Source organism: Lycorma delicatula, chromosome 3, assembly GCF_047948215.1.
Source record: "Lycorma delicatula isolate Av1 chromosome 3, ASM4794821v1, whole genome shotgun sequence".
In the NCBI taxonomy this organism is placed as follows: domain Eukaryota; kingdom Metazoa; phylum Arthropoda; class Insecta; order Hemiptera; family Fulgoridae; genus Lycorma; species Lycorma delicatula.
Window position 1 is genome coordinate 63,448,600 of NC_134457.1, and position 27,936 is coordinate 63,476,535.

The 27,936-nt window shown below is 27.7% G+C and overlaps 1 protein-coding gene across 1 annotated transcript in view; it reads right to left on the reverse strand.

The window, feature by feature from the left end:
• Positions 1-27,936, reverse strand: part of nolo (ADAMTS-like no long nerve cord) — a 680,775-nt gene that overhangs the window by 317,538 nt on the left and 335,301 nt on the right. Inside the window, exon 2 of the mRNA XM_075359132.1 lies at positions 18,817-18,912. Within this exon, the coding sequence (XP_075215247.1) occupies positions 18,817-18,912 (96 nt within the window). The remainder of the gene's footprint in view (positions 1-18,816; positions 18,913-27,936) is intronic.

Sequence of the window (27,936 nt, forward strand, 5' to 3'; positions counted from 1 at the left end):
TCGACTGTTGTTGCCTACCTGTGAAAGATTAAAAATTTTTAGTATGTTTTAGCAGTATATCTTTCAAATCTATTTTTATAAATTTTAATATTTATATGTAAATTTCTGTTTTTAAAAACTATCCAGTTTGTGTGTATTGTTTCTAATTAAAGTTGAATTTCTCAAACTTTTTTTAGATTCAACAAAGGTTTATTTATATTTACACCACTTTTCTCAGAATTACATTTTTTTAAACGTCACCAAAAATTTTTATTTGTTTATCGGTAAATTAACAAACATATTTTATTCGGAACCTAAAAAAGTCTATTTTTCGACAATGTTTTACCCCGATTTTTTTGAAAACCAAAGTTTGATAGAGATTTGGAACCAATTTTATTCAATTACCTAGATTAAAACCCATAAGGAAGTACAAAATTTACCCCTCGATTTGTACGTGAAAAATTTTAGTACGTTTTAATTTCATAGAGGGAGCAGAAAGTAGGGCTAAATGTTTCACGAGCTGAAACTCGCTAACAAACCGTTTTCTGATCTATGTTTATATGAATTTTTTTCTTATTTTTGATTAAAGAATCATCTCTCAAGAGACTACTATACAATTTGTAATCACCCTCTTTAATTACCATCTTTCTTTTTATGTTTAGCCTCCTGAACTACTGTAACGTATTACTTCAGAGGATGAATGAAGTTGATATATATGAATGTACGAGTAAATGAAGTGTAGTCTTGTAGTCTTAGGTCAGTGTGGTTAATTGAAACCAGTGTGAAAATCCATCCAGAAGTAGGCATTGTTAGTAATATTTTGATCTTAAAACTATATATTAACAAATTAATCAAGCCCGTATGAGCACGATTGATTCAAAATACCCTACATGCATGTTCTGCGAATAATAATAACAATGAAAATAGATTTTACAGATTGGCATACAATAATCATAAATTTTAGAACGCTCTGATAAAGAAAGCTAAGCTTTTAGTTTAAAAATACATTATTGATCAAAAACAACTCGCAGATAACACAGAACAGAATTTAACCTTCTGTTTTAAATGTAGTATAGTATGTAAGTATGTATGGGTATATTTTTATTTTAATGATTAATACCATGAAATTCCATTTACAAAATAAGATACCGTATTATAACTATTCTCTATACCTTTTCAAACAAGTACGTCATTCGTAATTCATTTTGTAAGCATAAAATTTTAAACAAAACTGTACTATAAAATATAATTACTCGTCTAGAATGTTATTAAAAAAGAAGTACTACATTGATACCGTACAAGTTCATTTTACATTTACGTTCATGCAACATAATTTAATGTATATTATAATTAAAAAAAAAACCACATACAAATAAAAGACAAGTACAATTACAGTACTTCATTACTGATGTTTATTTAAAATTATTAATTCACTAATAATTTTTAATGCAAGTATTTTCAAGTAAACTCATGCATGCAAGTATTAATTTAAATAAACATAACGGCATTAAAATTTAGTTTTATCTGTTATAGTATGAAATATGTAATATTTAATTAAAAAGTAACAGGTCACTTTAACAGTTGATATTTCTTTGGGATAGTCGTGAAAGTAATTGAAATTAACATCGTTTCATTTTAACAGTACACTACTTTGTACGGAAAATCGAGTATTTGGTATAATCATTAATTATAAAATCTATAATTATAAAAATTATATTAATAAATATTATAATTTATAAACAGTTATTTTTGACTGATTCCTATGTTAGAATTTTATCATAGGTAACCACATAATGAAAATAAAAGTGAAAAATAAATAAAATTATAAGTCGAGAATAGATCTAACGATTTATTATGATCGTTTCATGAATAAATCGTATAAACTTTGTGTACTCAAAATTCTGATATTGCATTCTGAGGTCGTAAAAAATATTACTTATAATAAAATTCTTCAGAAAATTTATTGAAATTTACTAATTAACACAAATGGCAGCGTCTTGGAAAAAATTTCATGCGGAGGTCTCGGGTTCGAATCCTGGACAGGCACGGTATCTTTTCATAAAAAAAGCTAAACAATATGTTACGGTTTATTTTAATTAATGAATTATTGTTTCATATATAATAAAATCATTTAACTTATACTTAAATAAATTGTCATTATTAACAGAAATAGACGATACGTACTGCAAATTAAAAAAAAAAAAAATAGTTTTAAAATTACTGAAATTTATTCATAACGTTAACGAAATAATACTTCATTAGATTAACATTGTAAATAAAAGCAGTTATTGTTCACTGACAGCTGAATTCAAATAATTCTCTTAAGACTCTTTCTTTATCTATTTTTGTTTTTTTGTTTTATGGAAATGATATGCCTTTAAATGATGCCGAGCATTGTTTGATAATCACGGATACGTAAACGCACGAACAATAGTGCGAGAGCGCTTTAATTCTGATCTGGGATGAGTCGCCAGTAGCTCTGGTAGTGAAATGTCAATAGAGACCAATTAGAAGCTGACATACTGTCAGAATTCTCCCAACACTTGTACACAGTCAACCGATCCATTCACGGGTATCGCCATATGTTGACAAAGTTCTATTTGTACAAGATGATAAAAACTATCTAACCGATTTTGTTATAGCTCTTAAGCTATCATTCAATTACATATCCCTGCAAGAAATTATTTTAAATATTCATGGAATATTAAATGTTTGAATAACTTTATTTTAATATAAAGGAAATAAAAAATACTATTAGGATATTACATCATTATAGAAGATAATATTATGGGTAGTATCCTAAATACTGCAATATAATGCTATTATATCACATTAATACTGAAATGCTTAAAGGATATTAAACAAATTAATTTTTAATATTCTTCTCATCATTGAATTAACTTTAATAAGTTATTCTTCATTAAACTGATAATAAATTTGGGATTATATTACAAACGTATGCGCACAATTATTTTTTTAAATATAGGAACTTATTAAATCTGAATTTTGAAAGTACATGAGAAAATAAAAATTGCAGTATATAAAAGTATATAAAAGTATAAAAGTATATAAAAGTAATGTTAAAGCGATTTTTTTTTTTAATTTCAGAGTGATTACGCACGATAAGGTTTCTTGATTAGTCATTGGACAGATATCAATCACGATCTATATAATTCATCCATGATATCACTTGGTTGTAACGTACCTGAACCTCAGCATGGAATTTGCAGGATTTAACCTTTTCCTACAAAACCAAAAACCTGGGGATCGAGATAAGGGAAAGGATTAAATATTGAAAGGTCGATCGATGAACTCTCAGACGAGGCAAAATTGTAAAACAACTACTACAAAGATTAGCCTTACCAATTAACAAACTAATGCTCCTATAGATTCTTACCCGGTAAGACCAGCACGTTGATCAGTAACTGTTGATTACTGATCACAGATTTATGTTGACCAGCTTAAATGTATGCTTCCACGAAAATTAACTACTACTAAGGGCTACTCGAGAAAACATAAAGGAGTTTTTAAAGAAACCATCTCGCTTATCTTCGGAACTGTGTGGTACACTGAAGTATTCAACAGAAATGTAAACCAATCAATCAGAATCACCACTAGAAAAAAAGCAAAAGATTACTTACTTCTTACTTTTTGATCTGTACTTCAAAGAAAGAATTTTAGACATAAAATTTTGCACATAAACTTTTATCAAATTTTTCTATTATTCCAAAATCCAGTTTACAAAAAATCTACATAAAACCATCTCTATTTGCGCGCGCGCGCGCGCGTGTGACATAACTTATTCAAATTTAAACGGCTAAGAACGAAACGTAAGTTTTCTTTTATGATTTAATAAATACTCAAATCTGTTTTATTATCCTATTTAAATAATATTATTAAATTTTATTTTATAGAATAAAAAAATATTTTTGTAGTAAATTCAACAAATCACTTCAATAGTTTATTGTAAAAATAAAGAAAAAGCTAAAAAATCGTTTTGTAATTATACCGACATATTAATGAACTAATTGCATCAAATTTTTTTACACCAACAAAAAAAAAAATAATATTTTATAAAGCATTAAATAAGACCAATAAAATGAGACGCAAAGGAAAACAACGCTTAGTTAATCATCAGATAAAAACAATATATTACCAGAAATCAAAGATTCCATATTTATAAAGATGGAATCTTTTTCGTGGGCGTATAACGATGTGTAGTTATCAGCGCCCGGACACAAAATTACTATAGCAAATGATAAAAAATTAACAGTTAAAATTTACCTTAAAAATTAAAGCGGTAGGCTAAGTGCGATAAACAACATAAACAATACAATTGCCAAACGTCAAAAGGCATAAACATATTCTTTTAATTAAATTTTTGGAATTCAGATGTATGCCCTTAAGTAATCATAAAACATTAGATAACATCGATACATTGTTTCCTAAGATATTTTGTATGATAGCTCCTAATTTAAACTTTGGACTTAATGCTACATAACAGACACAGTCCATAAATATGTGATGTACCGTCAGTTGGCAGTCGCAGCGAACACAAACGGGTTCATCAGTCACAGTCATCAGATACCGATGAGTAAGCCTAGTGCACCCTATTTCCAAACGACAAATTCTTCACATGACGATTATTCCTATAAGAAGAGCTCCAGGGTCCACAGTGTCCTTAACTAGTCGAAGTTTATTATTGATTGTAGCATTTTATTCACTATGCAACTCATCATGGACCACACTCTTCGGAAAACAAATAAGATCATTCAAAACAACGTGATTAGTGAAAGGAGGGTGAAAACAAGCGTATTTTGCCCCACTATCAGCGCTCTCATTGCTTGGCATTCATATATGGCTGGGGATCTAGCAGAGGCTCAGTTGTATTACGTTGAATCAGACATAGCAGACTATTTCACGGATAACAAGGTATCTGGAGTACATGTCACTATTCTCCTGCATGCAATCATGGAATCTGAACAGACAAGTACGTGTCAAAATGTTACGCTTAATATATAGAAGGCCTTTTTAATAGCATACACCTTCGCGTACAGCATACAAGATGGAAAATTAAAAACATGTCAGTGGAGGATTTCATAGGTACGGAGAAATTTTATGCCGGAAAATCAGTGGTAGTATTAAACAAACAGGAATTAGAAAGATATTTTTATTTTATTTAAACACTGCTATCCATTTTTAACAGCATGAAACATGGAAAGAGGAAAACAAGTAAAACAAAGTTCTTTTTAAATATGATGTTACAAAAGACTATTGTATTTCTCCCATAGGTTAATTAATTTGAAAAGAGAAGGTGTAAAAACGAATCGAAAAAATCCCCAAATACTCACTACAAGAAAACCTACGTTATAATTTAAGTTTATTTACTTAATGTTTTTGAATACAAAAATTGTTAATAACGTGTAAAATAGATATACCGTTATTAATATATTTTTATATCCAAAATATAATTATTAAATACAATAATAATCAATTAATTGATGAATAACATAAATGTGTAAGTTAAAACTGTAAAACGAAACAAGGAATAAAATTCAGAAAGTAAATTTTAATGATATAAAATGATAAGCTTAAAATAGGAAGAAATGAAGAAATGCATTGAGCCAGTAAAATGCTATGCGCAAGTATAATATCAGTTGCCGAGTATATCATTTTTGGATAATAATCAATTCCATGTCTAGAAATCGTGTTCTAACTTTGATTTGGCATTTTTTCATTAGTCACAATTCATTACCACAAGCAATTGCGTAATTAGGAATTACTCCTGAAAAGTAATAGAAAATAAATAAGTTATTTAATTATATTTTTAAATTAAATTTCCTTTAAATCTAATATAGATCTAAATTCTCACTAATTCATTGACGCATTACCGCATTCTATTCTTCAAAGAAAGAATGTTGACAATTGATAGATATGTTTATTTCGTGATCTAATGACCCCGGTAGAAAAAAAAAACATTAAAAAAGTCTTCCCTAGGAAAAAAGGGATTTTAAAGCCTTTTACAGACATTTTTCGTTGGTTTAGATGAATTCAATTTATTCAGATTATAATGAAACAAAATATGTTGGATTAATTTACGACTTGATCTAAAAAATATTAAATTCACATAAATGAATTAATAATATATTATATTTTTTTTATAATTGGAAATTAAATTTCAATTTCAAAACTGGAATGAACAAGGCAGTAACATAAATCTAAATCTAAACTGACAAGACCTACCTAGATCATCATTTCACTTTGATTTCATAAACCAACTAATTAATTTACGTCAATTACACACACATTTGTTCTAAACTAAAATATTTGACAAGACTTATTAATCTTAAGTTGAATTCAAGAGATGAAATTATATTAAAATATAATTTTTAGTTAAATATATTATTTATTTAGAATCAGAACGAATATAAAGTTACGAAAAATTAAACTAAGTTTTTAAGCGCTTGAGAATTGTATTAGATATAATTTTATTTATTTAACTGGAAAGTATTGAAACATTATGTGCAATAAATAATAATATTCAATTAATATTTATTTAACTCATACTATTTAAATTAATCGAGGATAGTTATAATTTTAATTCACTACAAAGCTCTATAAATATCACTTATCATATAAATAAGTTACTGATATAATTAACAAGCTTGAATCAATGAATTATCAGTTTAACCTGGAATATTTCACAATAATTAATGGTGTTATTAGACGAGACAGCGTTATCGATTCTGTTACAAACAGTTTCTGTTAGGGACATCAGAATCCCTAAAATAGAGTTAACATGCAACACTCATATTAAATTCTTGCCTTCGCAAGATCCTAATATTCATAAATTGTATTGCACTAATACATACGTTATTGAGTTAAATTTAAATACGTCTTTTTAGTAAAATTTTTAAATTGTCGCAAAAAAAAACTTTAAATAGAATTAAAAGTCGAGAGTTCTAAGGTTCGAATCCTTGTTAAGGCAGTTGCTTTTATACAGATTTGAATGCTGGACTGCAGATACCGGTGTTATTTGGTGGATAGGTTTCATTTCACTACACGCCACAGGAGCGGTCGGCCTGAGTCTGTTCCAAGACTACACATTTACCAATTACAATTGCATGCCAGACTGCGCACAGATGCCTTGGTATCTCTGCAGACTACTGTTGACATCATGTCACTGTGCGGTTACAGGTTGTCACTGTAACCTGGTATACGTAAATAAATAAAAATAGATTAAAAAGAAAAACATTATTCTATACGTACAGTAACAACCGAAATTACATAACCTTATTGTATGCGAACGCACAATTAGCTGTAAGACTGTTAACTAGTAGGAGTAATAAGGTGAACGAACGATCAGTTCCTTTTCACCCTAACAAAAATAAAACGTGATTAGCGTATTAGCAAAATGTATGACAAAGTATTTATATATTTTACCATGTTAATTAATAAATTTTTTCGTGAAAAATTCAAAAACCTCAAGGTAGAAAAATAAACTATAAATCAGCTACAACAGATCTCAGTAAAAGGTAAAGATTGACATAAATAATGACTTGTTATCGTTACATATGATACACTTAAATGGATCTCTGATACTGCACTGTGATACTGTCTTACTGTGTATTTTAAATCATTAATTAAAAATCTTGAATTCAACATTACATTCTTATTAATATAGTAATAATATTTAATATATATTTATATACATTTTATATTCAATGAACAATTTTTATTCTACAGTAAATCCTCCTTTCTGCAAATCATTCCTTTTCCATAACCGTGATCGCTTCTTCATCATTATTGATTCTATCGGTTCAATTCTGATCATAGTAGATTCTCTCTTTACTTAAGGTGTCAGAACCTTAATTCTTCAGAATATCTTGCTAACTGGTTAGAGAGGTGTGCCTCTGGATCGACTCAGGGGTTCTATTTCTTTTCTGGTGGTTGTACAACAAGCCTACTGCCTGAAGTGCGTATTGGATAAAGCCTGACCTCTTTCTCCTGGTAACGGCTCTTTAATAAGTTGACTGTGTTTAATATTACTCTTACTATCAATTTACCTGCACTTAATTTATCATTATTACTATATACATTTGTTTATTTAAATATAATTATTTACGTTTAAATGATTCAAAAATGAAATTAAAAAAGCGTATGCTGTTTACTTCTATTTGAGATTAGCTTTACACTTTTGAAGAACAATTTTAATTAATACCACTAAATTACTATAACAGGTTATTCAATCGACTATAGAAAACTAAAATAAAGCTCCTTTTGTAAATACATAATTAGACAATTTTTCCTTAATTATAATTATTATAGCCTACTTATGCTTTTTAACAGAAGGAATACGGTTGTAAAGAATTTAACTAGAAAGCTTTAAATTAAACAACATTTAGTTAGCTTAATTCATATTTTAAATAAGTTGTTTTCTCGCTATTATGTGAATCAATATTTGAATCATTAATGCGCTACGTATTTATAAGTTAGATATCAATAGGCAAGTAATGCATCACAGATTGAACAGTTTCATATATATACATATTTTACTAAAAAAAAATATTTTTCTTCAGTTTTAGTTCTTCTGTAAATGATGATTTCCTAAGTCAGCTATATATATTTTACAGCTAATTATACATTTTTAAATCAGACCGTTTATAAAATATACTATCTAACCCTATTTATTAAAGTAGATATATAAAACCAATTAATGCTGTCTACAAAAAAAAAAAATGCATTCTCTTTAATATCAAAGAATGATAAAATTTAATAAACTATTATTATATAATCCTCTTTGAAAGCAACCAAAACAAAATGATCATTTTATGCACTAAATTGTTGAATCAATAAACGGTCTGACCATAAATAGAAATACGAAATGGATGTTACCGGCTTAGTTTGTTGTATATCGGTAAGGTTAATTGACGTTACGTTATATGTTGAAAGTAGAAAGAACAGATTCAACGCTGACAGTCAAATGTAACGCCACACCCGACCACGGTGTCAAATGTCACATCCCACAAACCTCACTAAAGTTCAAATGACAATCACTTCCCATGCGAAGCTAGCTTTTATAAATTACAAACCTAAATCAATTTATATTAACGAAAGTAATCTCTGTTAAGGAATTTTATACTTCTTATATTCTGATTTCTTTATGGTTTAAATTAAATTCTATACATTATTTAAAGCATGTAAATTACTGAAAGCTACAAGAAGAAGATAATAATGACTGAGCACAATCAAATCGCCTTTAAAAACGATAATATTAAGGTTTAATTTTCTATTTTTAAAATCAAATGAGCTTTTCTTGACCTAGTAACGGTTTAAGGTGAAATGTTTAAAAGTGAAAACTATTGCATTTTTATGGTAAAATCTGTTTACATCTCCCCTAAAGAAAATAATTCAAGGAAAAATTTGAATTTCCATAAGTTGTGTCAAGCTATAATAATATAGTCTTTACTGTATTAGAATCTCAAATAAATTTTTCACTGGTCTAAGCTACCCTTTCTGTGCAGAATTTTTCCACCAAAAATTCACAGATTCTCAAATATTTAGCCGTAATATACGTATAAGGAATTGTATCTTTAAATATAATTGTTTTTATTTCCTAATGTGAACTTGAAATCTGTTCAATTAGTGAACAATAAGCAATCCCTCTATGGCTAATGAGATGAGGTTGACGTGTATGTCATCTAAATGAGGTGTAGTTTTGTACAGACCAGGTCAACCATCCTGGAGACGTTTGATTAATTGAAATCCAACACCAAAGTACACCGGTATCCATTCTGTAGCAGTAAAATCCGTATAAAAGCAACTAACTTTTACTAGCATTTGAACCTCAGAACCTTCGAATTCGAAAACCAACTGTTAAACAACTGATTTGTGAGAACAATTTAACCACTAAAACAGACCGGTGGGCAAAATAAATTAAAAGAAAAAATACATTTATTCAAAAGAAAACATATAATAATACATTAAAATTTTTGAAATCGGATGAAATAAAAATGATTAAAAATTTTAAAATGATTGAAAAACAAAATAATATTTTGTAAAAGTTTTACAAATTTTATTATTAATAGGAAAATTATTGAAATAGAAAAAATTCATTACCTTTTGAAGCTTACAATTGAAATTAAAAAATTTGATTTAACGATAAATTAAGCGAAATTTCATAATAAAACATTCTTGTTAAACTACATCTTAGGACCATTTACAAATACTGTACTATCACCTGACGTCAACATGTTAATCATTTGTTTTCAATTTATTTTCTTTCTTTTTGTAATTAGGCAAATACGTACTGAGAGTATAGCCAAAATAGTGACTCAACTTCAGTTGCATGTTTATACATCTCATAATTTGACTTTTAAATAATGATTATGTTACATTTCATAACACTTAAGTATATATACACCCACTTTAATATTTACTTATTGATGTATAGTCCTTTTTTTACGAGTAGAATTTCAAGTTTGTTGTCAATGATGGGGGATTTAATTTTGTGAATATGAGATAGTTGATAAACGCTGCATTGTGGAGGGATTTCTAGTGTTGCATCTTTGCTTAAAGATGCTTCACATTTTACCAATGTACAACCGTTTGCTTATGTTAAAACCATTTTGCGTTTATGTTCTACTGGAAAGAATGATTTGTTTTGCTTTGTTTTTCTGAAGGCTGCATTGGATACAAGTTTTTTAGATTCATTTACTCCGAGTGTTTTGTTTTGTGTATGTTAATTCAATGTATTTGTTGCTTTTTATATTTATTTTTATGAAAACTTAATAAATTAAAATACTACTAATAAAAAAAAATTGAAAACTTTTTTTTTAACACGCTTTTAGCTAAATTGTATAAAGTATGTATTAAAAAGAGAAAACTAATATCATTTTAATTTAATAGATACAAAATATTTAACTATTTTTTTAGAAAATTATGCTACCCTAATACATACTTATACATGAAATTACTTTCTTCACGAAAATCATCTAGACCATGGAAACAAGGGATATCATTTATAATTTCTTTTCACGATTAAAAGAATACGGCACCCTTAATTATAACTATAAATAATTTTTAATTATATTATACATAATAACTGATTTTATGTACCCTACTAGACAATTGGAATGACGTTAAAAGGTTGAACCAACTACATTCTAGACCCAAGTGTCCCTGTGTTGTCTTAATATGTCTATAGAACTTCGATTGTGAGTAATCTGTTCGATTCTTAATTTCAAATTTGTTATATATATTTTAATTATTTTTTATTTTTTTAACATTGCTTCATCGATTTTTTTTATTTTCTACTATATTTATATATATATTATTTTTATCATAATATTACATTATTAATATATTTATATTATATTTATTATTATCTCTTACTTTGCTTTCTACTGTTCTAGTGGTGTTGAGTGGAATTCATAATTGCTAATTGTATGTGCTTGCCATTAAAGTTTTTATAATACTAGTGTGCAATTTTTGAAATGTTTCGCTGAAGACTCTTATAGTGTGATTACAGATGTATTCTAATTTATTAAAGGTTTATGTAAATGTAAGAGACTGTAAATAAGCTTTAAAACAATAAAAAAAAGAAAAATAATACATTAATTTCGTAACAAGAGTTATTTAATCCGGTTTTTCCATGAATCTAGATGAATTATGTAAAGAAAGTCAATTCATACATTAGCATAGAGCCATAGATGAATCTCTATGTTATATAGATTGATACTTATGTTGACGTTGTTCCTTATTTTTTATTTTTTTATAAGGTCTATGCTTATTTCAGTATTGTGATATCTATTTGTGGTATGATGACCTTGTCATGTGTTGGATAATTCGTCTTTTTTCGAATCATTTTGATAGTTTATGTGAAGAGTATAGAATGTTAAGTTTGTGGTATACATGAAAAGCTTGAAAAGTTGATGCTTCAGAAGGATTTTTTTTTAGGAAACGTTCTCGTATTCTGTATATAATATATCTGAATCCCTTAATAATATGTTTAATTGTGGTTTCAAATGCTTTAGTTAAATTCTTTGGAAACTCTCTTAATGCTTTTTGTGCGTAATCTAGTGCATTAATATTTCATTTATCAGTATAAATCAGGACTGTTATTTTACTTTGAATCTAACGGCTGAAAACTCTAAAAATAAATTAGTAAGATCATTCTGTCATCAAATTTGGTTCGGTTGGCAAAGTTTCTATTTTTGGAATAACGTTTTCATGTATTTTCTTTTAAGTTACACGGAATATTATTTAATCGATCTACCTGATATATTATTTCAGATAAATGAGTGAAATATTATTTTCCTAGAAATAAAATCAATGATACTTTATAATCTGGTGTCATAAATTTCTTATATCTACCACAAACATTGAGTAAACTGAAAAAAAATTAAAACTTTCCTGTGTTTAGGAATAAAACTGTAAAAATATTATTTGGATTATGTGGACCGCCTTTCATTGAAGGTATATAATCATGATTAAATCGAAAGAAATGTTAATTTCTTATTCAATACATTTGTTTTGATCTTAATAAGGAAAACCTTTTTCTATTTCCGTTTGAGTGACTTTAATTGGGTTTTCCTAGGCTTATTACTTTATGGTTTATTCTAAAATCGGTGATCGATTTGGATGTGGATTCTTACTGTTGAATAATGTCATAAGCATTTCAACTTCATCAAGAGATTTAGAGATGAAAGGGTTTAAAAAAATTAATAATAATAGTAATAAAAATATTTTTTTTTAAATTAAATATTTGAAGACTATTGTTAAGGTAGTGCCTGGAACATTTTTAACAATAATTCTTCTTTGGTGTCAAGACTGAATGAAATATACCTCAAATGAAAACATCATTTAACTCTTTACGTTCTTTATTTGAGTCCATTTTAATAATCCTTAGGATTATTGTTAAAGGTTCGGTATTTACGTTTATTTCCGTAAATGTAATACTTGTTTGGGCTTAACTGCATTTTGCTTAAAAAATTTCATCATCAACTCAAAAGTTTATCTAACCTTCAGTGTCATAAATCGACAATTAGAACGATTAAAAATATTCATGACGCATGCAATAATCACTTATTAGAATCACAAAAAAACTTATGTTAATCCAGTAATAGTTTTATAATATCACTAATGCTGTATTTAATAATTTTTCCTGAAATTTCTTTCGTTCTGCAACAACAATAATGTGTCTCTATTTAATATATCCAATCGTTTAGTGACAATTTTTACTTAGTATGATCTAATTTAAGTAGAAAATTTATTCACTAAAATTTATACCTTAATAGTTTGCAAAAGGACGAGTCTTTCTTACATCTAGGATGCACAAACAAGATTATTAGCTCGACAAGGATTTTAAAACTGATACAGAAACTATATTTTATTTGTCCCGATTTGACAATTTTATCAACTATTTTTCTTTGTAGTCAGCATTAATACAAACATTCAGTAAATAGAAGCAAGTGAAACAACCGCAACATAAAATGCGATGAGATAGCAAATACAATAACGAATAGAAAGAAAAGAGTTAACCCAAATACCACTACTGCTTTTGAGTCAAATCATGGGTTCATCATGCAAAGTATGAGAGAATAACTGCATGGAAATTATTTGAAAAATTTTGATAAACTCTACCACTCCAGATTAAATTAATGTTATCGACTTTTTCACGTTTTCTCATCTTTTTAATCTATCTATTACTTTTTCACCAATTCACTTTTTTATGTGACCAATTGGTTACTAATATGGTTACTAATAGGTTACCAATAGGTTACTAATTACCAATTAGTAATTATCCATAATAAATAATCTACCTTTTGGTTAGCCGATGTTATCCTTGCGATTTTACATCAGTGTATTATAATATTAATCTTTTTATATTTTTTTGTTATTTATTTTATTTAATGTTTAAATACAATTTAAATAATAAATATTACAAATAAAATAAAATAAAATTTTATAATTTTTATATAAAATATCTTCTGAAGTTTTAGAATAAATAAAGACTACGACATAAATTATCAACGGTTGACTGTGAATACTTTCATAAAAACTGATATAAAAAAATAATCTTAAAATACATTCATACAGTGAAATTATAATTTAAGCAGAATGTAATCTCTTAATTATTTCATAAAGGATTCTATTAAGAAATCAGAATCACCTACCATGTTTTAGAAAGAAAAAAGCTTTCATCATAACCACAATTTAAATACAAATTCCACAAATGCAAAAGAAAAAAAAATGAATTAAACAATTCATTGAGTAATTCACCGTATAACCACAATTTCCCAGTTTAACTCCGTTAAACTTATTTCCTTCTTCCAAATTGGAAAAAAAACTGCTGGCTAATAAAACAATTTGCATCAATAAAGTTAAATAAACAATGAGAAATTTAAATATTTTAGAGGTATTCCATATTTACAATATCAGAAAGTTCGTCAAATCTCTGAATTAAATGAATCGATCTAAAAGTAGATTGTGATCCAAAAAAATATCCAGAATTTTCATTGTGATACCGAAAAAATAATCAAATGTAATCTATAAACCAGAGGAGGAGGCGCTTAATTTAGCGATCAGCTTCAGCTAATTCAGTGAACTACATACCTAGCTCATATGTCACTAACTTGTTATATTTCCTGAAAAGTTTTCGTTGCAAGATAAAACAGTAGATATATTAAAACATTAAATAAGGAAATCATACAGTTTAAAACTTGTAGCATTTGTCTTAATAGGGTCGATTTTAAAACTGTAAAAAAAAATAAATAATAAATGAGTGCAGGCAATATCAGAAAGTGATAGTAGTATGTAATTAAATTATTCATTGCCGTTATAGTAAATATGAGTCTTGAAAACCATAGATAGACAAACACAGGAGTATCCAGTAAATAGGTTAAATAACTATAAATGTAAGCCTATAGAAATAGCAAGTATTATTACAACATTAATTAAATTAATATCCATACATTTGCATCTTGTGTAGTGAATTGAGTGGGTAGGCTACAGCAGATATCAAAGGGGTATGAGAACGGGTGAAGTATTTGAACATTATGTACGAAAGCTGGTCGTTGCTGTTACGTCGGTAACAGAAAGCGTGAGCATGGGAAAGCTCTCTGGGTCTGAAACAAGCTAGATAGTTCAACATTTACAATATGACATCTCTTGTTTGTTTATATACTACGGTGCCATTTATTGTAGAATTATGGCATTCACACAATTTCACAATTAATTCTCATATTTCAATATTACTGTTATATAAGGTAACAATTTGCACATGAAATGTGATTTTTTTTTCTTAATAGATTTATTTTTATGAAACTTAATGTTGTTACAGGTGTAGACTACATTAATACATTCACGTGAAGTGACAAAAAAAAAATTTTTAATTCATTTTATTTACCATAAATATATCTAAATTTGAGTGCTCTTATCATTGTTTAGTGTTTAAAGAAGTATTTTATACTTTTTATAAAGCCACTAACTATTTTAAACCTTAAACATTGTTAACAAAAACAGTACATATACATTACTAATAATCGTGTTTTAACCTTTGGCCTTTACATAAGTATATATATATACTTATTTATACACCAAAATACGAAAGGACATTTGATAAAAGATTATTTAAAGAATTGTACCAGAATAAAAAATAATTATGAAAATGGCAGAAGGACAAACAAAATGTTTTAAATTAAAATAAAGTGTTTTAAAAGGAGTAAGAGAAAACTGTTGCTCATCCCCAATCTTGATAAAACAAATGATAAAAAAAACACTTTTTAGCATTATCAGGGATCAGGGTAGGAGAAAAGAATTAAACCGTATAAGATTCACAGATAACGTGATATTTAAAGGAGATAAATCACAGATGATCAAAATTATAAGAAACATGACAGAACAGAAATGAAAGTAAATGTTAATTAAAATAACAAAAATTATTGAGACTGAAGAGACTAAGTTAATAGAAAAGAGAATAATAGTCTTCAGAAAAGAAGGAAGAATTGAATAATAAAACAGTTCAGGTATTAATAAAATTGAAAAAGAGAAAAAATAAAATTAGAATAGCAATGTTTGCAGTAGGGTTTAATAAAAAGAAATAGTTATTATGAAATAAGAAGTTCGAATTGCGGAATCATCTTGTAAACTGTTACGTTTGGAATGTACTTCTAAAATGATATAAAAATGCACACTAAAAAAAAAGAATTATAAGATTCTCACTGTCCCTACGGATGCTGTTTATTATGTAAAATATATATTTGTGGTCTGAAAGGTTTAAGACGAAATATATCGATTTTTGATGATTTATTAACGATGCTACAAATTTTGTGCAGAAACTCTCATTATCCGCCCCACAGAAGACCAAATAACATAATTTAACGTGACGCATACATATACTCGTAAAATATCAGGATTCCCACTGTCCCTACCTACCAAGTCAGAGGTTCAATAACTGATTTTCGAAGTAGAAGGTTCTGAAAGTTAAATCCTTGTAAAAAGTTAGTTCCTTTTATACGGATTTCAGTACTAGAGTAGATACCGGTGTAATTTGGTGGTTGGGGCTCGATTAACCCATGTTTCAAGAATGGTTGGCCTGAGTCTGTATAAGATTACACCTCACTTACATGTCACCTCTATCTCATTGGGCCATGGTAGGGATTGCTTACTGTTCACGAGTTGAAGAGATTGCAACGTACACATTAGGAAAAAAAAAATTGTTTTACATTAAAATAATATAATTAGGATTAATTTAACCTGCATGATATTAACAACCCTTTTATCTAAAAAAACATGTTCGAATGCCATAGATCCGTTCCGTTGCCGAAATTCTCCTTTAGATAAAGGATATATATGAGCAAGCAAATTTTACTTTGTCCTAATAATTATGCAGATACATCTACTAAAAGAGTGAATAAGATATTTATTGTGAAATAAAAAATATAAAAATTCAAACTATTTTTTTTTTAACCTCCGTTCTACCGTTAGGTGCTGCTTCAGATTACGAGATGAATGACAATTTCTGTAGCGTGTGAAATAGCCAGGATTCGAACCCGGGACCTCCGGATGAAAGGCCGAGACGCTACCACTCCCGCCACGAAGGCCGGTAAACTGTATAATTTAGGACGGCCAAGTGTCCAGGCGACTGCAAATGCTTCACGGCTACTAGATAATGTTTTAAGTTAGAAAATAATTCAATATTGTATGTATTATAATAAATATTTCTGTAAAATCCTCAGGTTTCATATTTTATCATGTATTTATTTTTATGTTGCAATAATAACTGCCTTTATATCTTATATGTAAATGTGGAAGTTCATTTGTTTCTTTGTTTGCAACACCATCTTTCGAGAACCAACCGAACGATTGCATTCAATTCAAGTCAGGATACATTTGTGTTGTCCCAGGAAAGGTTTTTAGCCATAGATTAGCTCCCTAGCCCCCTTGGGAGTAATATTGTGAATTGAAGTTATTAATTAAAGAAACAAAAATTAATCATTATATTTTTGTCACTACGACAACAGAAATATAATGAAGTAAAATGACTAATTCTTTCTTTTTTAATGAGAATATCTGTAAAGTATTTAATATTCACATTATTGCGGTTACTACTTTTCTTTCTTTTGTAATTTATTATTTTTTCAAGTACTTGTAATGTCTGTATATCTGCTTCTTCGTTGTTTCCGATTATCTTTTCTTTTCTTGTACATAACGATTCTTTTCATAATTCATTTTTTTATACTTCCTTCCATGTACATTTTCTTTCATGAGAATAACGAACGCGTTCGGGGGTCCAAAGGGCTATTCGCCCCTGGCAAGATGATCGGCTGTTCGAAGCGAGCCCTGACTGGCTAGTCAGGGAGTGTGTTTTGGTTAGGGTTATTTTTTTTAAGTTATGTATGCAAATATATATACACATATATATATATTTGCATGTATATATATATACATACATGCATACTCTAAGGATAATTAAATATGCATTTTTAATTCTTCTTTTCAAGCATTTTGAAATTAATTTAGATAACTAACAACAAGTCTTGATTCAACTTCGGTTGTATGTGTGTGTTCAATAAAATTTAACTAAGACACGCCCAGTTTGGGGGTTTGGGGGAAGCCGGCAATATGGCAAGATAAACCTATTAAAACTAACTAAAAGAAATTTAGGCTGTACGCTATAGTTTAAATATTAAAAGTTTACAATAACGAAGTTTATTTTTTATTTATTTTACGTTTATATTCCGTTTAAAAATTGTAGCATACTATTTCGAGATAGTATTCTATGTATTATTTTCTCGTGTACTATCCTGTACCTTAATCTTTCAATGCGGAACGATCACAACTTGAATATCCGTTATTAAAAAGTTAAGTAATGCAAATTTCGGTCAATTAATGGTTATGTGAATAAAATTAACAATTGATAAATTTTATCTGCGTTACAACAAATTCGAAACAAATGTATTTTTGATGGATTCATACGATAACTTGGCTTTCCTCAGATATTTTTTGCTTCTTTACATATAAATAAATTTAAATCCAAAAAAGATCATTAATTTTTAGTAGTCAAGAGTAATTTGGAGATAATTATCTTATTTTTACTCACACACCTTCTGCTTAAATTCACGTAGTATGTGCATTTTGTTATTTTTACAGATAACGACGTTAAAATACATTTTTTAAAGACTTCAGTTACGTTATAAATTGAATCCAGTTCCATAGTATATAAACAGTAATAATAACCTGCAAAAAACTTTAATCATTACCAATAAAAATACAATAAGTCATACTTAAATTCAAAATATACCAAGTATTCTTTTCATAAAATAATTAACTAACCTGTTCACTTTCCCATTCCAGTTCACGAAGATCGGCTTCAGGATCTGAAGATTCTGAAGATAATGTTGAGTTTTCCGGCAGAACCGCCACTGCCGCCTGAAAAGAAACTTGCTTTATAATAGATGTTATATTTTCTCAGAAACTAGTTTATTTAATCTTTTATCGTTCTTATAATTATAAGTTTTTTATGTTATTCAAAACTGCCATTTCTTTATATATAAAGAATGAACTAGCTTATATATATATATATATATATATATATACATATACACACAGAAAGATAGAAAGAAAGTGAGAAGAAAGTATTGTAACAATTTTTCATGTTCGTCTATTTAATGAATATTTGAAACGTCCAGGAGAGATTATGGTCAATTATTGTTCCTTCTGGGGATTATAATGAAATTTTTCCTTTTTGAGCGGTTGGTTTGGGGTAAGAGTGCAACTCAAAATTTTAAATAACATCTTTCATGGGGGACAAGTAATTTTTAAGTTTTAATCAAGATGAGAAAAATACTTTAAAGAATAACTTTCTATAATGTCACAATCAATAATTGCGGAGAGAAAACGTTTCAGATTTTCAAAGTTCAAAATCCGATTGAATTAATTCATTGAAAGGTGTAGTAGAATGGATGCTTTGTTTATTACTTACTTTAATTAAGATTGAGAAAATAATTAACACAAATAATATATTTTTGTCTTTTTTACAGCTGAATGAAATTTACTGAATTTCTCATGTAAACTGTTGTGAAGCACCCGTTCATTGTTCATTCAATTGATTTTAAGTATACCTATAAAAATCAACGTTAATCACTGATTTAGATTAAGCTAAAATGATTAAAATAAAATCGAAGTTATTTATTAAAAAAAAAAATAGTGATTAAATTAATTTTCAAAATATTAATTTAAGAAAATGAAGCAAAAAATTAATTCAAAATACACCATGATATCAAATTTTTTTGTAAATGTATATTCATTCAATAAACTGATGAATAATCAACAATTGATTAGTTAGAAAAATAAACTTTTTTTAATATTAAGTTTTATATTTATTAATATAAACTGAAATTCTACTAAACAAACTGGAGATTTTAACTTCTCAATTGGTTAAAATTAGGAATTCAGTGAACCCCTTTTAGGTGAAATAAGATGAAAAGTAGCCTTAAAAATAATTTTAAATAAATTAAATACAAAGCCTCCTAATCCATTTCATCTTGAACTTTGAAAATCAGGAATTTTGACTTTTTCACCACCGCTATTTCGAATGGTAGCATTGTTTATAATTGTTCTTTAGATATTTTTTTCTTTTAACAGCTTTAGAATGAATGCCCCATAATGGGTATGCATATTTAGAAATTTGGTTTGCCTCCCACCTTACCCCAAATAAAAGTACTATAACATTTTATTATTAATCATCAAAAGGTATAATAATAATAATAACTGACTCATAAAATCTCCTAAACATTTCAAGTTTTCAACATAAACAGTTTCAAAATTAGAAAAAGATAGAAATACTTTTAACACTATATAGAATTGTTTAAAAAAACCAGCTATGAACACTATCAAAATAGTATTTTACATTAAAATTTATAAACTTATCAAATTATATAAAACGTTTCTTGAATCTATGAATTCATTGTAAATAATAAAATAGTATTTCAGGTAATGTATTTCCATCTTACCTACAAGAATGGGTAGTTGAGTTGTCATGACCAACGGACTTAAATATTTTTTACCGTTACTCTATCTATTAAACCAGGTGTGCGACTACTATTAAGGTCTGCAACTACTATTAAATAGGTGTATTAATTTAAAAAGTTACAGGTTGATATTAAAATGTATGATATTTTATAATCGTATTAAATGTAAACAAATATACGTTTATGAAACTAATAAATCTTTTAAACAAAAGTTTTTAAAAAGAAAGAGTGAATACAAAAAAAAATACAGGTGTACATCAAAAAATAATCTAGAAATATTATAAATAAATAAAAAACTTAAATATTTAAAAAAAAAATTATTATACTGTTTGTTTATATTTATAAATAAAAACAAACGCATACTTATAAATGAACAGGAAAATTTTGAACATGATAAATTATTTAAATTGATCCGGTGTTTATAGTGATCCTGTGTTAATAAATAAACTACCATAGGTAGTTTAATTATAAAAAAAATATTTAATTCTGTTATCATAGATATACAAGATATATACACTTGTATATAATATTTATGTTTTGTGTGAATAATCTAAAAGCTTTTTAACTTGAATAGAAATAGATAAAAAAAGTAATAAAAAAAAAACAAAAAAACATTTACTAATTGTAAAATATACATCCAATCAATTGCATTTTTCAATATAAATTATACCTTTGAAACGTATAATTGGCTACACTAAATAATTAAATAATGAAAAAAAGAAGGATTAGATAAATCAGATATTAAATTTAAAGGATTTTATAAAAAAATCATTACTTCGAAAAGAAGTCAGGTTACTGTAAAATTGGCACCTAGTCTATTATTGACGAAAAGGCAGCTCCGTGACCCTTCAAGCGTATGATTTATTTAGGCTGAGTATTGGGGCCAGAGCTGGCTGTACTCTGGTTTAGAACATAAATCCCTGTTCTATCTGACCCAACTCTTTTATAAACCTTTTTATAGAAAGACTAAATAAGAAGAAAAGATATCTTGAAAATTTAACTTATTACTAATACATATAAATATTTATTTAAAATATTGCTATTAAAAAAAATATATCTGATGTGGACACCGCGTGATCCTTGTACGCCTATTAAATTACATATAATACATTATTTAATTGAAAAGTACAAAACATTTTATTTCATTAATAACTTTGATATTTTTTCATATATTGTTTTTATCGTTATTATTGAATTATTATTTATCGTAAAATTTCTTTTACTATCAAAGATTAATAATTATTAATAAATCAATATATTTAAATTTAAAAAAAAAAAGTTATAAAAGAAGGAGATTATGTATGATTCGAACTGATGTGCCTCCCTCCCCTTTTAAGATCCAAATATTTCATTAATTAAAGTTTCATTTGGCTGTAACTCTGGAACCAATGAAACTAAGTACCACTTTTGACATATCGTTGAAAAGCTCTCAATAAGGACTTATTACTGCAGTTAAGAAAAAGTCCAAATCCAATTTGTTTTTGATTTTGGGCTTTTTTGGACACTTTTGGTTCAGTTGACTGCAATCTAAAGAGTAGGTGCACAGCTAGATGTTACAAAAGTCCTAAATCCAAAATTTCAACATCCTACGGCTATTCGTTTTTGAGTTATGCGAAATACATACGTACGTACGCACATACCTATGTACAGACGTCACGCCGAAACTAGTCAAAATCGATTTAGGGATGATCAAAATGGATATTTTCGTTGAAATTTGAAAACCAAAATTTTTCGCGATTACAATACTTCCTTTACGTCGTACAAGGAAGTTAACTTTTACTTAATATCGACTAATTTATATATGTTTAATATAATGACAAAAGTAGTTTTTTGTGATGAGATGTTGTAAAGTTTAGAAATACAATTGTTTTTACTTGTAAGATATATATAATTTTAATATATTGATTTATTAATAAGTATTAACATCTGATGTAAAAAAAAAAAACTTTTACAATGAAAAACAATTCAATAATAAAAAAAAAAATATGAAAAAATATCAGAAGTTATTAATGAAATAAAACATTATGTACTTTCCATTTAAAAAAAAAGTCTATATATAATTTAATAGGCGTACAAGGATGTCATGTAATGTGGTGTCCACATCAGACTTTTGTACTTAAATAAAATAACAATAATTTATTAAAAAAATAAAACTATTACTGTTATTATTTTTTATTAAATTTATTCAATAATACTATGATGCACAAATAATTTCCCGTTTTACGGTGTTAAAAAAAAATTACAGGTTATAATAACGTTAATATTGTTTATGATGTTGACAAGTAACCAAAAGTTCACGAAAACGTATAACCTAGACATTCTAAACCTCTTAAATAATTATAAGTATCAACATACAACCAGCTGCTAATTTTGAAACTTTTCTACCCTGAATACATTATTTTTATACACAACTCACATGCAATATAAAAAAAAATTGTTAGTTAATGCTGTAGAATATAATACGAATTTAATGACAATACAATATATTCACTGAGAATTGATCCCTTAAAGGGATTTATATATCATATGAAATTATTTATTGTATTAAAAATAATTAACAAATTTTGATGAAAAAAATAAATAGCTTAAATATTTTGTTTTGTTCCGTAGATAATAATGGTACTTTTATGATTACCGGCGCCACCACCACTTGTTCTCTTCAAATCGGTGGCTTTTTCGAACGAATTTCGTTATTCATTGTTAATATACGGGCAACTGCATTATTTTAATTTAAAAATCACGGAAAATTTATTTAACAACTGCTACATGGCGACTTCCAGCTGCCAAGTGTCTCTTATTGCGTCAATTATTTTATGGTGAAACGGGTTCTCATCCACTATCACGCGGCGCCACATGAATTTAGCGATGTAGGATTCCACATGGTGCCTGATAGTTCCCATAAGCTTTTCATTCCGCCATTTCAGCGACTTCCCACAAGCGTTCAATGGTTTGAATATAAGCACCGCTCTGAATATCGACAAAATGGTACCAATTATTTACAGTATAATGGCGGAATCCTTCCGTTTCCAGTATATCGGTTTCGTACACATGTCAGAAATCAGAGTACAATGTAAGCCCGTCATTAAGTTGTTTTTGATAGCATTGCCTAGAGTTTGAGTGAGTCTATCAGTAACTTGTAACTATCAGAAAAAAACTAGTAATAAAAACTCGCCGTTTGAAAACCACTAAAAACTCATTGTTGTGGATAGTCGCAACAAATATTATTTTTGAGCCTCGAAAATAGCTTTAATCTATTTCGACGACCATATCCAATTTTACCTATCTCCAATGTACGACGACCTTTCCCCAATTTTACCCTACTTGTGTACTTCAATGTAACCGAAATAATCTTCTCTAATGGAATTAACCCAGTCTAATGCTATATTCTGACCCGTACCCAATTCACGGTAACCCTACTCTTGATAGTTCGACTGTGTATAATAACTATAAAGCAAACTTATAACGGTTACGAAGCTGAGGAATGAATTTTTCAACCAAGTATCGACACGCATATTGATTTACGACAGATAAGTACGTTTGTTGCAACGCCATATAACACCATCAGTTTAAGTAAGACAACTCTTACCTGAAAGATAAAAATAAATGGTAAATGGATTGGACGTAGAGGGCCGATAAATTGGCCACCTAGATCACTGGACCTTACTCGCTTAATTACTGTTTATGGGGATGGATGAAATGCAAGGTAAACAAGCAAAAAAGAGATACATTTGATGAACTAATCGCTGTCATTCTCAATGCCCTCATCAAGAAATGCGAAGATATCAATAGGTTGGCGACAGAAAATGTAAAGAATACAAATGAAAAGTGCATCGATGTCATTAGTGCGAGTTTTCCAACAATTACTGTAAATTAATAAAATATAAACCACAGTGAGTTTTTTCAAGTAAATTTAAAGTATTTTAATTTTTCAAAGGCTTTAATTTATTATTATACTAATAACAGCTGTTTTTACTTTTTACAATCTAACATTTTTCTGTTAAGTTTTATTCTGTTTTCTTTTTAATAACGGAAGTCGATGTTATGTTTTTCATAGTTTTTATTATATCAATTTTTTGAGTATTAAGTTCTTTTTAACGTTTGATAATAAAATTTACGCATTTATTAATCATTTAAGTAAGTTATTGTACTTCAAGCCTAAAAAACATGCTTTCCGTAACCGAATTTTTCTGTTTTACGTTGAATATCATGAAAACTACGGAATATAAAGTTTTGGGATCTGTTTTATTCGATTGTCAGGTCAATAAAGATAAGAAAATATCATCAAGTTTACCCCTTACATAATCCGTTAAAACTTTCAGTATGACCTCATTTCACCGAGGGAACTGAAATCCGGGCGAAAGTTTTCGCTAGCCGTAACTCGGTAACAAAGCGTTTTCGGACATACATTTAATGATTATTTTTTCCGTATTTCAAGCTGTAGAATCAATTTCAAAATTATTTCCCATCCTTCCTGAATTACCTGTACATATGTGTGTGTGTGTGTATATATATATGTTGTTATTCTACATACGATGCTCGTAAATTTTAATTATATTTTACACTTAAACAATTAACATTTTCTTCACAAAAGATAATTTTTTTCTTTTGCAGTCTGCTAAATTAGATAGACTTAATCTATAAAAATGCTACTTTCTTTTCCTCTTCTTTTCATTGTAAATTCCCTAATGAATGCTTTGGTTTTTTTTTCATAGGCGTACAACCAGGAAGGTTATTAGGGAGAAAATAAAAACAATGTCTCACAAAAGTTTAGCTAAAGATTAACAACCGCTGAAAACAACTGTCAAAATTTTTACAAATGACAAAATAAAAAACTAAGCAGCTGAAAAATAGTTCCACAAAAACAGAAACGTTATCTATCATAAATGTAAAAAACCACCCCTTTACAAAATAACAGTAGTGACAAATATAAATAAAATAAGACCGTAATGTATTTCAAATAAATACAATAGTATACGAATAAATAATCTGAGTGTAATTCATAATGTAATAAATTTAACAGTTTGTCAGTTATGGTCATGTAATAATCAAGAATACCACTAGATATTCGTATTATCTGAGATTCAGGTAACGAATTTCAACCTTACCACAATCTGCAAAATGCACACCAAACGAAATTGTACAAATCTTTTACACGGCAGTTATCTTGGAAGTATACTAAACCATTATCAACTGAGGAAACCATGTTTTAACTTGATGTGCGCCAAGCATAACATAACTAGTAAAGAAAGATTTCTTCATGGTGTAACACATATTGACGATTTTCACGTCATTCCACTAACATCAATGTTTCGCTCTTTATTATCGTACGTCCAAGTATTTTTAACGTCCTTGTCAAACAGCCTTCGACTGACGTTTTACGAAGTACTTTTAATCGGCGAACGTGTAACACCCGCACCGTTAACACGGTTAACTTGATTTACCACAAGCATTAAATTCAAATTTTATCTGGGTATTACTCTGGAAACAATGAAAATAACTACCACTTATGATATATCGTTGAAAAGCTCTCAATGAGGACTTACTAGGAAAAGTCCAAAATCCAAATTTGTTTGGGTTTTGGGCTTTTTTGGACATTTTTGTACAATTTGATTGCAATTAGGGGAGGTGCACAACAAGATGTTACAACAGTTCTAAATCCAAAATTTCAACATCCTACGGCTAATCGTTTAAGAGTTATGCCGAGATACATACGTACGGACAGACGTTACGCCGAAACTAGTCAAAATAAATTCAGGGATGGTAAAAATGGATATAATCGTTAAAATCTGAAAACCGAAATTTTTCGCGATCACAATATTTCCTTTACTTCGTACAAGGAAGTAAAAATGAGTGCTAAAATAAAATAAAAAAATTGAGCATTAATTTAAAATAATTATATTAACGTTCAATGTAAGGTAAAAAATATTTAGTTTAAATAAATAGAAATATCAACATGTAGTTTCGAAATCGACTCCGTTTTTCAAAAGTTAATCAGACGTTAATGCCCATGATCATCGACATCGCTGATAATAAAACTGTATATATAAAACTTTCTATATTGTTTGGCTTGATAAAGTCCTACATCTTGGACGAAACGTCGAGGTTTTCTGCTTTAGTTTTTGCTTTTTTGTCGTTTGGTTGTTGATCTAATGAACTGCATTAGAACATTTTCTATTAATTTAGATAATTTTCTAACTTATTTAGTTTTCTTTTATATTGTCTAATTAAAGAATAGAGTGTAGTTATTATTTTATATAATATATATATATATATATTAATGGAACTAGAAATTCTTAGTAAATTCGGCATCAAATTTAACCGAGAGCGATGAGAGAGTATTGTTAGGAAGTCTAATTATATTTAATCTTACCCTTCAAGAATTAAGTACTACATTGTACCCAAAAACCGGTTATGATTATATTTATCTTTTTTTTATAATCTTAAACTTTTTCTTTTGTTTGAGTTGAAAAGATCTACTTAAAAGACTTGTTAATACAGAAAAAGTATACCTCTTAATCAATAATCTTCTACGTTTAACTAGCCAATAAGTTAAAATTAATGATACGTAACGTGATTTGCAGCTTATTTTTACATTTTGGATAAATTTTATCGTTCATAAACCATAAAATTTCAAAAGCACTTTTGTCTCTAGACAAAAGTGCGTTCGGGATATAAGGTCATAATACATCAAAAAAGATGAACTCATATGAAAAGTAAAAAAAAGAAGAAAAAAGTTAAACATCTAAATATAAATTGAATGAGAAAGAAAGCTCATAAAAAATTATACTAAAAATAAGAAATCAATTAACTAAACTTTTATAGCCGAATATAAAGTGAAATAAATATTTATGAAAATTTTGAAGAATAGTTTTTATGTAATTGTGTGAATATACTGCAGCTGAACGAATGAGAAAATATCAATACCGGTCAGTTGAAATTTGCTAATGGAATGACTGATAAATGTATTAAGATACTAATGAGGACTTTAAAAATAAAAGGAAATTCTAAGACATAAATCAATGAATTAGTTCATTTTCTGAATATAAAAGATTATTATTAACTTAAATTTACAGAATGAACTTTTCTATTTGAATAAAAAATGTAAAAAAAAAATATTCAACTGTTGCTACAGGTTATAATAATATTTTTTTTTGTGTAAAATTAAGTAGGCTAAATTACATTATTTCATATTTTCCTACCTGATAGAGATATTTTAATCATTACTCCACTAAAATTATTCATAACCATCAATATTCCAGTCTAACAATTTGTCGAGTGACGTATTAATTAACGGCATATTTTTAGACAATTTTTGCACAATTCATAACTAAGTATAGTTCAGCAAGGTTAAAAATTTAGTTCTAAAAGGGTATTTTTCTTTAATATCCTTTTAGTTTTTCCAAGACAATTTGTAATAAATGAA